Genomic DNA, 13,181 nt, shown 5'->3' on the forward strand with positions numbered 1-13,181 from the left:
ACATAGAGTCAGAGTAAGGCAGTCAGCAAGGGGTTTATAAGCTGTGCATGGAGTTACTTGGTATCGTCTTTTCGTCAGAATAAGTGTGATGATCATCGATGTACATTTGACTCCTCAACAATGAGTTTTACTGTCATGAAGAGGCCAGAGGGGGCTGAGGAGTCGGTGTTCTCGAAGGCGCTCGAGAAGGTGGCCGAGATGGGAAAGGCGATCCATATGGTGCATGATTGTACCGTTGAGTGTCTAACATGTTGCTTGGCTCACGATTTTCCGGGGCACTCAAGCCGAGAGCAGTTGCAATGCCACGGGGGCTCCCAAAAGTCGAAGACTTTTTTCGTGGAAACTCGCCTATGATAGGCTCTTTCGCGTCGACTGGCGTAAAAGGCATCTTGTTCTCAGATTGTCCAGTGAGGGCAATGGATACGAGCGGATCCTTGCCAGGAGGCTGATTGTACATCCAAGTAGCACAAAGGACGGTCGAAGCTCCAATAACGAAGGAAGGTGTAATCCTAAAGTCGAATAGCATGACTGAGGCCAAAAAGGACAGCACGATCGAAAGACTGGTAGCAAAACCTTTCAAAATGTTGTCCGAATACTTGATCACGATGGCAGTGACTAGCCCACCAAACACTTGTATCGCAACAGTCGCCCAGGCCCATATCCCAAAGTTTCTGAATAAACCTTCGAAGAAACCAACAGAGGGTGGAGTTGATGAATAGAGAATGGGTAAGAGAGCGGGGATAAGCGAGAACAAGGACAGTTGGACATTCCGAACCCAGAGGTCGGCTTTGGAGTTTTTGAGAACCATCTCGAAATAAACACCGGCCAACCCTGACGTGAAACAAGCGGCAGTCACTGCACCAAATCCCTTCAATGGACTCATGACATGAATGTGAAGCGGTGCAGAGTCATGAGCGCTCCCTACAGATTGATTCTTGGGTGCAGAGACCGAGGACGTTTGTATTTGCACGATCCCGACTCCTATGGCCAGGAAGAAAAGTGATAGCCATTTTGTCGTGCTCAATTTTCTACGAAGAAGTGCGACGGAGAAGGCCGCCGTTGTCAGAATTTTCATTTGATACGTAACCTGAAAGGAAGCAACAGGGAGATTGCTGATGGCGACGAATTGGAGCGAATTTTGAACGACGTATAGGATAGCTGGAATGGATAGCTTCCAACAATCTGGACTGAATATTTCTCCGCAAAGAGTCCAGAAAGGAGTACTTCCGGGATATGGAAGAGAACGCATGATCTCCCAGAGAGACATTCGACGCCATGATATGTCTGCCATTTCACGGGTCCTTGACAAAGCAATCACGAAAGATATTGAGCCCTTCAGGAGCTCGTTCAGGAGAACAGCGGAGGCCGGTGAATATGCGAGCGATGGAGGGGTTGAAACACGGGAATAATGCATGACTATTGATAGCGCAGCATTTTGAACGGCGAGAGTGACGAGACTATAAATCACAAGTCAAGCAGAGCTAACAAAATTAGAGAAGTGGGACGCACGAAACGTATTTCAATGGCATCCCGCATATTCTTGGTGAAACAAGGTCCTGTGGAGTGGCGCTTACAGGCAGAGCGTGTTTGGAAGAGTATGGCATCGACGTCGGCGGTAGGAGAGGAGGTAATCTAGGACTAGAAGAGATACGCGGGATTGAGGTCCGTGACTCGGCAAAAGAACGATTGGACGAAGTCCGAACGGATTGCTGAGGTCGATGGTACATTCCACGATATTCTTCAGCTTTCCAGCCGCAATACAGGCAATGGAGTATAGATTCAGCCGCCAACGATTCTGACTGAACGTGATACGTTAGTAGGATAGAAAACGCCAATAGTGAGAAAGGCAATACCAGGAAAGTAGCAACAGCCGGAGATATATCTTAAGTTATATGGGACAAATGGACCACGGTATTGTGAACCTGTTGTATACTTACTTTTTTGAAAAGAAGGAGTGAGGCTGAAAGGGCAGAAGGATCAACGCGAACGACTTTCTCACACTCTTGCTTTCCTTATTTGTAACGTCACTCTTTGCCAGTAATATTTTTTTTCCACTAGTGCCATTATTATCACGGATGTCAGGGGGATTTGAAGCCCAAATAGCATCAGAGACTGCTTGCTGAACATGTTAAATCAGTAGAGATACTTTTTTTCGACTGGCCTAATTCTGAGCGGCGAGGTTGTCATTTATCCATAGCGGCGACCCGTGCAATGCACGATGAGAAGCTCAGTTCCACTCGGAGTGTTGCATTGCTCCGCCCACTCGCTCCCTTCGCCCGTGCAGTGAGAAATGAGAGAGCGAGAATTGTTTCCATAAGCGCTCAGCCAATCAGAATATCCGACTGTTCATACTTATGTTGAGGACAAACGGCTTTTCGTTTGTATTATAATTTCGGTTTGTTAAGGTTTGTTGAGGTTGGCTTGGCTATGTCGCGACGATCAAATGCGAGGATTCTTTCCTGTTCTCTCCACATCCTTAGTCCCGTTTGCCGAAAGTTCACGGGTGAAAGAAACGCACTCTTTAGCTCAGTCCCATGTTGTAAGGATTCCAAAGGCAGAAAATGTTTACTGATTTCCCTGCACTTTCGAGTCGATACAATAAGACAATGGAGGGACGCCTATCTGGCCTGAAAAGACCTTAGACTATGTAATAAGCCCCAAGTTGTACTGCGGCTCGCCTGAAACACACCATGGTAAGGAACCCCATATCCAAGCATAATATCTCTTTTGAGTAGCAAGAGCTGAGGTGCCTTCCCAAAGCCAGAACCTCATTAAATACTGTTGAGTAGAGTCGAACTAGCCCCTGCTACTGAGACCTGCTGAGGCCTGACATATGTATTAAATAACTTCTTCTGCAAAGACGCAGGTTTGAGGATATATTTATTCATCCATTCGAAAAAAAAGCAAATGATACAAACAATTGAACAACCCTTGCCATAAATACTATACTGTACATCAACTCTTCGATGCCTCCAAACCAAGCTGCAAAACATGCCTTTCACAAATGGCTGCGAAGTAAAACTCATGTTCAGAGTTATGCGGTTGCACAAGGTTGTGAGCTATTTCATGTGCCAGTGTGAAGTACCTGCATTAGAAGCAATTTTATTGAGATGGGCGACAAATCACCGACCAACAAGCTTACCAAGATACAAGGGCCGTGCTGAAGTCTCCACCAGCGACTTCAGAGTCATCTAGAAGACATATGTACCTGTCAATATTCAGAATAAGGCCAGGAGGCCGGGGAGCTTACGCCAGGCTTCGTAGAACCGAAGGTTCAGAAAAATGCTAGCATTTCGATTGAAAGCAATTAATGGTCCTGTGAGGTCGTAGAAAATATGTAGGCTAGTGAGTGGAAGGCTATAGATTCGTGCGAGAGATGTCACGATGCCCAAGAACCTTTGTAACGGGGCACTTTTATCCGTCAAGAAGGTCTGCTTGTTTGGGACTTCTACTCAGAAATGAATTCAATTTTGACTCGGAAGACAAATGAAGGACAGGAACTCCATACCTGCGGACAAATACACTTTGAGTGCGCCCACTGTTCCGGCGTGCTGTAGATCCTCCGCACGCCCAGAAATGTCGCAATACCCCTCATTCAATGACTCTTTCACCTGCTGCATCTGTTCGCGATTCCGCAGTAGGTCACCAGACTCAGGCCGACAAGCTTTTATCGCCATATCAATGTTGGCGGCTACAAAAATAACATCAGCGTAGAGCGGAACACGCATCCGACAAGCTTACTTATATTTCCTAGGGGTGTAGCACCTTGGATAGGATTTCGCGGAACTGAGGGACCGGGGGAACTATCAAGGCTATCCTCTGTCCCTCTGAAGCCCAACTTTCGACTGAACTTATGAAATGGGTTCAACATTGTATTAGGTCTCCCCATTGAGTTTAATCCTTTTTCGCCTAATGAAGGAGGGACAGGATTATGTTCAATGGGAATGTCAGTGTTCTGAGGCATTTCATGGAATGCACCAGGAAGCGGAGTTCCGGGTACTGGCGTTGGTGTTGATACCCGTGTAGGAGGTTTCGACATCAATGATTTCACCTTCCCGTCTTCAACTGCTTGGCGCTCTTCAGCAGCTTTCCTTTGCTCTGCCCTTTGTTCGCGATATTTTCGCTCGATACGTTCAACTGTTGGGCAATTCGAGTGGTGGTCAAAGACAATATCTCTCGCCCTTACCATTATATCCTCGACGTTTGAGAGCCTGTAAATCAGTTGAAAGGATTGTCATGAACAGCAAGGCATCATTCGCTTTAGGAGTTTCGAAGAAAAGTCGATTGAAAGATGTAGCGACCCTATATTATATTAATTGTTTGAACCGATGACAACGAGGAAAATGAAGGTCCCAACTTACTCATACATGTCTGTTTCCACGTCATTGGCCAACCAAATTTGGAGAGGGCCTCTACTGGATTTTGGTCCAACAACGGATGCAGCCTGTCGCTTCGACAGGTTGACAGAACCAAACTTGAGAGATTTGACTACAGATATTTTACCGAATGATCTAACGATAAAATTGTTACTGGAGCTCAGCCAAGTAAACGAAGTCTTCGTTCTGGCATGAGTATGTTCATGCAAGAATAGAGGCAGACGTTCCAAGATATGCGCTTGAAGTTTAGCGGCTTGGGGGGAATTATTAATCTCGTTGGTTACTTCGTAGTTTTCTTGCACCAGAGCGCTAAGCCGTTTAGAACCTAGCAGAATGTAGAAGGCTATATGTAGAAATAGACTCTTCAATATGATGGAACAGGGTCGTCGGATTCATGCATACCTTCTAATATATCTTCCTGGGGTGCCACAAACAACTTGTCGCCGAACAATTGAAGAGAGTTTGAGTCGTCAGCAATCACTATCTGATCCGGCCTCTTCAAATCATACTGAGTCTCCCAGTCTTCATCTCCGTCGACCACCTTTTTCGAGGTCTCTTCTACTGATACACGGCGTTGGAGGGCCAATAATACTGGAGCCTTTTTGAGTCGTGCAAGGGTACCATTGGAAAGCAGGCGACTGTTGACCGCAATATTGCGAATTTCATCAAGAAAACTACAAAGCATTAGTCAAACAGTATGATGACGTGCGGATGGTATTCACCTATTCGGGCCGCCCGCCAATTGGTAAAAGTTGTGTGCATCCGCCAGAAGCATCAAAGTAATTTCCTCCACACTGTAGTGCAAAAGATGAGTCATAAAACGAGACAGAAGGAAGAACAGATTACCTCGGTTCCCGTTTTGCCCCACAAGCGCTGAGAAACGAGTTTGCACTTGCTCCAAAATCGATGAAAACAAACAATTTCGAATGGAATCCGTCCTTTCCTTCGTGACCGAAAAAGCATTGACTTGGCCGTATATTGATTATCTGGATGCCATTATCCTTCTTTTGCCTTGTCGGAACGATCGAAAGTTGCGAGAGTTTTTGCAATTGTGAAGAAGAGAGATCTGCATGGAAAAAGTAAAAATCCCATGTGTTGAAAAAGATTTGCATTAATACCTGATATGCGGTTGGACATGAGATTAAACATGACCGTCGCTTGGGGTATATCTCGGGGCGGGGTTTCTTCGAGAAAAGACACAATAAAAGCGCTTGTAGGGTGTTCTCTAAGTCCCAACTTTGGACCTACGCCGAGAGCCGCATTAGCAAGAACGGGTAAGCCCAGGACCTCCCATTCTTGGCCAGATAGTACCTAAAGGATGAGGTAGGAATGACTGAGTTTGTCCTATATGTGTACTTGACGATGATCTACCTCTCCTGGTGAACCCAGATAGGGTGAGCCGTTCTTGGTGGCTGGAATGAACTTCACGGAATAAAAATCTTGACTATCGTAGTCCTGATATTTTGTGCTGATATTGTCCAGCAGATACTTAAACGCCACAACGCGGATCTAATATTCAATCAATAGCGCATTTTGATATTTAGTCTGGACGCTTGCCTGAGGTTTGGAACTGGCGCAGAGGTCAACGAGGGTCGAAAGAGAAGGATATCTTTGAAGTCCTAAATCAAACAGGAACCTGGCTTTTCCAACCCTTACATTAGCCAGATGCAATAAACATACGGCGAAACGTACCTTCTTCAGATGAACTACGCCATTTGAATTTCGTACCCCAGTCGATGATAGGGAGTTCCAGTTGTGTAAATATGGGAGAGGGCTCGAAGAGTTGTTCAGCCCGATACCGTTTGTTGCTTTTTTCTGTGCCAGGCGGAGACTCCGCAGAAAAGGCGTTAGTTAGCTTGAGTCTTGCTTTTTCCTCGGCGGACAGCGAGTCTTTCACTGATACAAGGTACTTTATAAGGTCCGATATGGTCCACTCATTTGTCTTGATCATCCTTTCATAGTTGGTTGAGTAACATTCAGATGATCGTCAGTGACTCTTACCTAGTGAAAATGATCTGTAGTTCAACATGCTTGCGCACACCTAGTGCAATTAAGACACGCTCAAGGTTTCCCTTCACTGCCGAGCCTGAGGGAAGCTTAACTACAGGTAAATCATGGAAAATATCGGCATTCGCGAAGTAAGTTTCTTCTGGGATTTTGGATCCGTGAGACGTGGGAATGCAAGCGCTGGATTTCAAGACTTGCACTATCTCATCCTTCATGTGACTAGAAAGAGAAGGCCAAGCGCGTGCAAGAATGCCGAGGACTCGTTCGGACCAATGATCGGAGACTGAAAGATCATATTCGGGGGAAGGTCCAGAGGTGGCAATGAATCTGAGCCATTCCACTAGCGTGAGCTCAGTCCAGTGAAATGCAAATGTGAGTTGATCTGGCTTGAAAGACTTGCTGAAGGAAGGAGGAAGCATGGTAGGCGGAAACGGAGCATCCGGGGGTATATTCCCAGCCATGTTTCGAGGGTTGAGAATGGTATGAATGGTGTTCAGTGGTATGATTCTCTCTTCCTTGCTTCCCGTAGCACCCGTGGTAAATACAGCAGCATCAAGAAGTTGTTTTTGTATGGACTGAAGGCGTGCAGCACTCTCCCCATCTTTATTAAGGCTAATCCACCAAGTTAGACAAGCAACGGATTCATCCTCCGTTAACGGTCTATTGCGCAACTCTTTCAACACATCGCTGAAAGTGATGGCTTTGACTAATTTGCGATTCTGCAGAGCAGTCACCATTGGACGGGCAGCGGTCAAAAGTTGCTCGGGCAACACAGGAAGATCTTTGAGGAAAGAAGAAAACTGTGCATCAGGTAGTCGTATATCAGCAACATCCTGTATTCCGTTGGTAGAGATAATCCTAAATCCCGTTGAACAGGCAAAAAATGCCTGTTCCATCAGGCTAGAAACATCAGCGGATGGTGTGGATTGGTGGAATGTGAAAAATTTGAGAACATGGACAGCACGATCCATTAGCCAAGTTTGCAATTCAAGAGATTTCGCCGGTCCGGCGGAATCAGACATGTGCTTGATGTTGTCCATTTCGAGCTCGTATACAGCGCGCGAGACAGTCCCACCAATGGAAAGTAATTCCTTGTTCCAAACTAGGTACATCATTCAGGATATACCTAGCGGAGTGAAACAAGTTTCTACGCACTGGCAACATTTCGATCCCTATGATCACGTATCAGAAATGTACAAAGTAGAGAAACGGGAGGAAATTGACCCACATTAGGTCAAGACTCTCTCTCTCGACAGTGGGCAAAAAACGAGCGCTCTGTTTCCATTGTTAGTGCGGCGCTTATAGTCGAAATTCGTTATGTACCATGTGCCCTCCGATTCCAGTAGTTTGAGACGTTGCGTGTCCCTATGAACGTGGTCAAATTTAGATCGAGTTTGATTTTTCGTCGACCGACTTACGATAAAAATTCGGGCTGAACCCATTCTAAATTATGGAAAAGTAAGTTTCAAGCCAACGTGAAGAATGACAAGATATTTCACCCATCGAGGTCTGCGCGCAATCCCTGAAAAATGCTACCAGATGTCGCGAAAGTTTGTTGCTCATCCTCAGCTTTGCTGGCTTTATATTCATCCATCCCGGTCTATAGCACAGGTAGGAACCTCAACTCTGTGAAAATGTGTGTAGTTCAATTTTGCTTGACTTACATATATTAACTCATATTTAATCTTCTTCGGGACACTCTTCTTAGTGGATCTATGTAACTCAGCAGCAAGCTTTTGATCTACTTTAACGTCCGCATCGGCAGAGAATACCGTCAACGAGACACTTGTTGTGTCAGTTTTGAGGGGATCGATAGGCTTTGGAGTTTCTACAGTCGTGACAGGAGGGTGAGGTGTGGTAGACGTGCTAGTCAATCCAGAAAAGAGAGAGGCAAAGAATCCACCTGGAGCAGGAGGCTTTACAGGTTTGATAGCAGAAGGCGCAGGCGCCTTTTCTGAACCTGAGGTGTAAACCCATCGCATCACATCCGCTTGAATAAGCAATGCTACAGGGACCTGATTGAGAGCATCGACAAAATCAACGCCAGGAACTCACATGTAGATTTGAGCTTGTCCAACGTCATCATCTTGGATTTGTTCAAAACATTCAACGTTTTCGGCAATCCCAACTCTTTCGGTATTCCAGTAGATTTTGTCAACCTCGTGAGTCTCTTGTCGTCAAAGTACACTGATATCGTAGAGAGATGGTTCATGAACGTGATAGAAGATGCGAGAAATCGAGTGAAATCAAAGGCTGCAGGGATAGGCGTATCCTCTCGAAGTGACATTTCGAAAGAAGTCCATTTCGAGGGTTCGGCTGTGTCGAGAAGTTTTCCTCTACGCGCTAGGAGCTGCAACGGACTTAACACAGCCCGCTGACTACGAACATTTCACATACTTGATCTCTCTTCCAATGAAATCCCATCCATTCCCCTCCTGAAGTCACAAATGGTTCCTCGGTGACCGAAAACAAGCTGTAAAATCCGACACCGAATGCTAGAACGCAAAGCTCGAGTCAAACATTGCTGAGTTACGCGCGGCCATTACTGACCACCAATTTTCTCTTCATCAGGATTCCCTTCGCTGTCGAGAGACGTCAGCACAAATGGAGTTAGGTTCAGAGCATGACACGCACGCTATTTTCTTGAGTCGATTCCAATCTTCTTCCCTAAATGTTATCCCTATATACAACATTAGGTCTTGATTGTTGCAGCAAAAGTTGAAGCGATTACCATCATTCTTGAACGTCCATTGGTGCACCTGCACGTAGAATTATTGAAATTATGTGTGCCTCGAAGATACTGCAACATACTAGAGCGGACTTAAGATTCGGGAGTCTGGTCGGCGCAGGACTTTCTTCTTCCACTTTATCCTCCAAAAACCCTCTCGTCTCAAACCTGATCTCGACCTCTTTTGACTGGGCGTCATCCGAGTTTTGGAGCAGTTCCCGAAACACAGTAAATTCTCCAGAATACCGAGCAAGCACTTTGTCAATCAAGGCTCTCTGGTTGACCTCTACGGTTTCATCATGCCCGGTAGCCCACTAAAAGACATGAAAAATTAAGGTCAAAGGTAGAGGATGCAAAGCTGTTCGAGATACCAATTGATTTCTGGCTTGAATCGCCATAATATATCCATCCAGCAGAGCTAGTTGGAGGTAGAATACCTCGTTATGAAGGTGGCTTTATAAGATCTGAATCACAACAAATCACAATATTATAGCCAGCGCCGTGAGCTGGCGCGTCACCAGGTAATTAAGCGCCTGCTTAGATATTCAATATTCAAGCCCCTAACTATTAGTAACTAATGCCTATGCCACCGCAAGTACGTTCTTTTGAAGAAAAGTTATATTCAGCCGCTAATTAGCAATAAGGTATCGTAACAGAATCGGGTCAAATAGTTATCGATGATAGATATCGTGTGATGGTACATGAGATGAAATATATACAAAGGTCGAGATCTTCGACTACATGAAATAGATCCAGAAACTAGGTGCACTAACCTTCTACAACAGCTCAAGTGGATTTGCTTTCCTCACTGACCTCACCCTCTTCCTTACTCGTACTCCTTCTCTTCTCTCTCTCATCGCCCGTGACGTCGTGAGTATCTGATAAAGCATCCTTACCAGGTTTTACACTGGAGGCAGAGGCAGAAGGAGTTTCGCTGGCAGTGGAATCTCTTCTAGTGATTGCGCCTCTAGAACGCGTTGTTCTCCTTTCTGGTTTGTCTATAACGTCCGCAGGGGTCCCAGGAGTTGACGACACAACGTCCATCGGTAGACCCCCATTGGCTGAGGCATCGAGAGATTCTGGTTCATCATCAACAGCACTAGGAGCTACTCCGCGCGGTTGACGAGTTCGTTTGGCGGGATATGTGGCGTCACCGTCGTCTCCGGAATTCCTTTTTCGTTTGCCGCCACCACCGGCCCGTTTCTTCCGAGGACTGGCCTTCTCTTTGACTTCACGAGCGGCGATGGCTGCCACTGTGCCTACAGATGCAACAGGAGGAACAGGATCGGTCTCAACTGCAGCATCGCGCAGTTTGACGCCTGAGCGTTTTGAATGACTCGAAGAACGAGTGCTTTCATCATCAATGTTTATGGGTACGGGAAGGCCAAAAGCGGTCGGGTCGAGGGGAGGAAGGGACATGGCCAATTTGCCAAATGGATGATACAATGGAAGTGGAGGTCCCATGGAGCGTTTCGATGGTGTGAAGAGGGATTTGGCGGTAGCGAACGACGATTTTGGTGAAGATGAGGTACTCGCTGTTGGCGGCGTAGCTGTCGAGGACATTGACAGTAGATGTACCGGGCCACGAATCTCGGAAGACGCTGGGGACATATAGGTGAACTTGGGTTTTCGACGGATAGAAGACAGGCTGGCGGGTTGAGTTGATACACGTCCAACAACGCGCGCTTCAGAGTGAGGTTGGACAATAGCGTTCATATTACAATCGAACTAGAAGACAGAATGCGATTTGAGAATGCTATCATGCAGAGAAACGAAAGCACGCGTACCGATATGAGAAAAAAAAACAGGGATAATAAATTCTTCGCTGAGAAGCAGTTCCTGGTAATGCTTGTACGATGCGAAAGCGGAGCAGATAATACGAAATAAAGCTTAAATCTGAGAAATTTGAGAGATAGAAGGTCAAGGATGACTGTCAACTGTCGTTGAGCTACACAGCGTTGTGTTTCACCGGAAAGACGACTCTAGCACTCATACTTCAAATGAGCTCGACCATGATCGATCCCACGTGGTCATTAATCATTAGGCGCTGGTCTTGCCGGCCCGAGGTAGTATGAAAACGTAGTCAGTTTGTGGTGGCAGCAGCTGTTGAAGAGCTGTTTTCATGAAGGTGTCGGTGGTTACTAACTATCTCTGTCTCTCATCGTTCTTCTGCATTGGACGACTTTCAGCTGGGGCTGAATTCGAACTCCTGAGATATAGTAACAAACCAGTGGCATCCCCCGTTTACCGATTATTTGGATCCTCCTTCTCTAAAAATGATTCAGACGAGGGGAAGTTACTGTCTTTTTCAACACTTTCAATTGCAAAATTCTGGTGACAGGGGAAAAGGAAGTCGAGCCTGGCACCGTGGCAGTCATCTTTAATGCTTTTGTAAGTCTCTGTACCTAATGTTTTCACACTACGTCCAGAAGTCACATTCCCAGAGCTGCTCAGATAGATTGGCTTCTTCAAAGTGGTCCTCTATCGATCCCCCTGGGAACTTACTCGTTGTGAGTTTGATTTCAGATGAAGTGATGTCGACGGCACCATGCGTTTCTGCAGCTCGTCTTGCGTCTTCGATCATATCGTCTGCATCAACACCTTATGATGGACGTATCACCAATGGAATATTCTCTTTTCTGGATTCTCTATGGGCGACAGAATATATGAAGTTGAACTTCTATCATTACATTTCAAGCTAAAATCACCGCTTTAAGATTTTCGCCGCTAGTAACCAATCCTGCTTTCCAGAAACGTCTGCATGGTGAATAACAGCGTCCAACTCAAAGGACCTGCGCTACACAAATTTTTCGAACAACAGGACTCCACAGCAACCCATCCATCGCTCCGCCATACAAGTCTGCGGACCACCGATATAAATGATCGGCTTCAGGCCCGGGTTCCCTGTCCTCCCCGCTCTGCCTTTCGTATACAACATCCCCAAAGAAGACTTCTGGCACGGCACGCTAGCGTCGTGTCACTCCAGGGATGAAGGTACAATTCACCTCCAGTAAAGGTTTGGGATGCAGACCACAAGTATTGGTTATCGTTGCATACTTGCTCATACTTGTTTGTTGAAAGGCTTGGAGAGTATACATGTTTCCAACTGAGCAGCCTTCTGCATTCAATACTGGCGGTAGTAATCGTATGAACATAACGTCGCAGAAGCGGAAATACCAGTAGCATGTCCATTTGATTAATTTGAACCAATATAGAATGTCGAACTGCAAAGTCCAGTCTTGGATATTCCATAACTCTTATTACAAAGCTTCAAGCATCATGCCGAGTAGCGGGGGACTGCGAGAAAAGAGGATACGCATTAACGGGAGCGTCTAAAGATGATCACAGAGTACGGTAAGTAGAGATTTCATTATGCCAAAGAACAATTTGAAAGTGGATTCAGGTGCGGCGAAGAACAGCATCTCATTGAGCTCTACCGCCGCCGCCGATGACTCGCCGTCTGAAGTAGGGAATGGTTAGTGCCAGTGATGGGATAAACAGAGCATCGTCGACGATCCATGACTTGACAGCGACTACGAAAGTAAGTATTGGATTCAAGCTGTTGGCAGAAATTTGTTGCTTCGGATATAACAAAAACCAGCGCTACAAATTCGCTAACAGCCGTCATGAACCTGCAAAGGTGGAGCCTTCTGAGGATAGTCTATTTAGTATGCGATGACGAAACAATTTTGGGATTGAATGTTTTTCAGGCGCATCAAGTCAGCTGAGGGTATACCGTACCATGATTGGGGCATGCTACATGTGAAACAAAATCATATGTCAATTCTTGGAAAGTACCCTCGAGACAGTTTGAAGCCTGTACCACTTTTTCAAGACCCAGTCAAGACCATGAAAGGATGCTTAGTGCTAGGAGGCGCTGCTCGAAAAGCGACCATTACTAGGGTAATGAATGCAAAACTCGGTTCAAACGTGACATGCTTCGCCAACAATTCCACCATGTGCTGCAGGGAATCCAACGAGATCTTCTGTCGATCTAAAGATTTAAATAATCTTTTCTCTGGGTAAAAGAATGACCTTCAGTTAGCACCTACAAAACTGCCGAGTTCCCA

The 13,181-nt window shown here is 45.9% G+C and overlaps 6 protein-coding genes across 6 annotated transcripts; 1 reads left to right on the forward strand and 5 right to left on the reverse strand.

Moving 5' to 3' along the window:
- Positions 1-133: 133 nt before the first annotated feature.
- Positions 134-1,727, reverse strand: C8R40DRAFT_1045732 (nucleotide-sugar transporter-domain-containing protein; the record flags this gene model as incomplete). Its single annotated transcript, XM_046224330.1, has 2 exons — positions 134-1,457; positions 1,510-1,727. The coding sequence occupies 2 exons, from the start codon at positions 1,725-1,727 to the stop codon at positions 134-136; spliced, it is 1,542 nt and encodes a 513-aa protein (XP_046086280.1).
- Positions 1,728-2,872: 1,145 nt separating this feature from the next.
- C8R40DRAFT_1105311 (uncharacterized protein) lies at positions 2,873-9,615 on the reverse strand. Its single transcript, XM_046228115.1, has 28 exons — positions 9,483-9,615; positions 9,195-9,425; positions 9,115-9,142; positions 9,018-9,063; positions 8,934-8,965; positions 8,781-8,878; positions 8,439-8,733; positions 8,048-8,388; positions 7,883-7,983; positions 7,802-7,826; positions 7,707-7,748; positions 7,612-7,658; positions 7,539-7,555; positions 6,378-7,485; positions 6,069-6,328; positions 5,934-6,016; positions 5,748-5,885; positions 5,495-5,687; positions 5,223-5,442; positions 5,099-5,170; positions 4,779-5,050; positions 4,362-4,719; positions 4,187-4,302; positions 3,742-4,137; positions 3,509-3,691; positions 3,251-3,448; positions 3,143-3,191; positions 2,873-3,085 (listed from the first exon to the last, which is right to left on the reverse strand). The coding sequence occupies exons 1-28, from the start codon at positions 9,507-9,509 to the stop codon at positions 2,956-2,958; spliced, it is 5,106 nt and encodes a 1,701-aa protein (XP_046086281.1). The 5' UTR covers positions 9,510-9,615; the 3' UTR covers positions 2,873-2,955.
- Positions 9,616-9,696: 81 nt separating this feature from the next.
- Positions 9,697-11,137, reverse strand: C8R40DRAFT_1105316 (uncharacterized protein). The gene is made up of 2 exons (XM_046228116.1): positions 10,899-11,137; positions 9,697-10,839 (listed from the first exon to the last, which is right to left on the reverse strand). The coding sequence occupies exon 2, from the start codon at positions 10,825-10,827 to the stop codon at positions 9,898-9,900; it is 930 nt and encodes a 309-aa protein (XP_046086282.1). The 5' UTR covers positions 10,828-10,839; positions 10,899-11,137; the 3' UTR covers positions 9,697-9,897.
- A 60-nt stretch (positions 11,138-11,197) lies between these two features.
- On the forward strand, positions 11,198-11,696 carry C8R40DRAFT_1105317 (uncharacterized protein). Its single transcript, XM_046228117.1, has 2 exons — positions 11,198-11,502; positions 11,566-11,696. The coding sequence occupies exon 1, from the start codon at positions 11,234-11,236 to the stop codon at positions 11,447-11,449; it is 216 nt and encodes a 71-aa protein (XP_046086283.1). The 5' UTR covers positions 11,198-11,233; the 3' UTR covers positions 11,450-11,502; positions 11,566-11,696.
- Positions 11,697-11,756: 60 nt separating this feature from the next.
- C8R40DRAFT_223607 (uncharacterized protein) lies at positions 11,757-12,353 on the reverse strand. The gene has a single exon (XM_046234385.1). The coding sequence runs from the start codon at positions 12,301-12,303 to the stop codon at positions 12,001-12,003; it is 303 nt and encodes a 100-aa protein (XP_046086284.1). The 5' UTR covers positions 12,304-12,353; the 3' UTR covers positions 11,757-12,000.
- A 72-nt stretch (positions 12,354-12,425) lies between these two features.
- C8R40DRAFT_224380 (uncharacterized protein) lies at positions 12,426-13,005 on the reverse strand. Its single transcript, XM_046234389.1, has 3 exons — positions 12,938-13,005; positions 12,853-12,867; positions 12,426-12,772 (listed from the first exon to the last, which is right to left on the reverse strand). Exons 2-3 carry the CDS (start codon positions 12,853-12,855, stop codon positions 12,545-12,547), a joined length of 231 nt encoding a protein of 76 aa, XP_046086285.1. The 5' UTR covers positions 12,856-12,867; positions 12,938-13,005; the 3' UTR covers positions 12,426-12,544.
- Positions 13,006-13,181: the final 176 nt, after the last annotated feature.

This window comes from Lentinula edodes (genome assembly GCF_021015755.1).
Source record: "Lentinula edodes strain Le(Bin) 0899 ss11 chromosome Unknown C8R40scaffold_18, whole genome shotgun sequence".
Classification (NCBI taxonomy): Eukaryota; Fungi; Basidiomycota; class Agaricomycetes; order Agaricales; family Omphalotaceae; genus Lentinula; species Lentinula edodes.

Excerpts from the sequence above, each read along its gene's own strand:
- C8R40DRAFT_1105316 (XM_046228116.1), bottom strand. The coding sequence starts at position 10,827 with ATGAACGCTATTGTCCAACCTCACTCTGAAGCGCGCGTTGTTGGACGT.
- C8R40DRAFT_223607 (XM_046234385.1), bottom strand. The coding sequence starts at position 12,303 with ATGGACATGCTACTGGTATTTCCGCTTCTGCGACGTTATGTTCATACG.
- C8R40DRAFT_1105317 (XM_046228117.1), top strand. The coding sequence starts at position 11,234 with ATGAAGGTGTCGGTGGTTACTAACTATCTCTGTCTCTCATCGTTCTTC.
- C8R40DRAFT_1105311 (XM_046228115.1), bottom strand. The coding sequence starts at position 9,509 with ATGGCGATTCAAGCCAGAAATCAATTG. Across the intron at positions 9,426-9,482 it reads TTCAAGCCAGAAATCAATTG|TGGGCTACCGGGCATGATGA; the intron begins GTATCTCGAACA and ends CATGTCTTTTAG. Across the intron at positions 5,443-5,494 it reads CATGTCCAACCGCATATCAG|ATCTCTCTTCTTCACAATTG; the intron begins GTATTAATGCAA and ends TTTTCCATGCAG.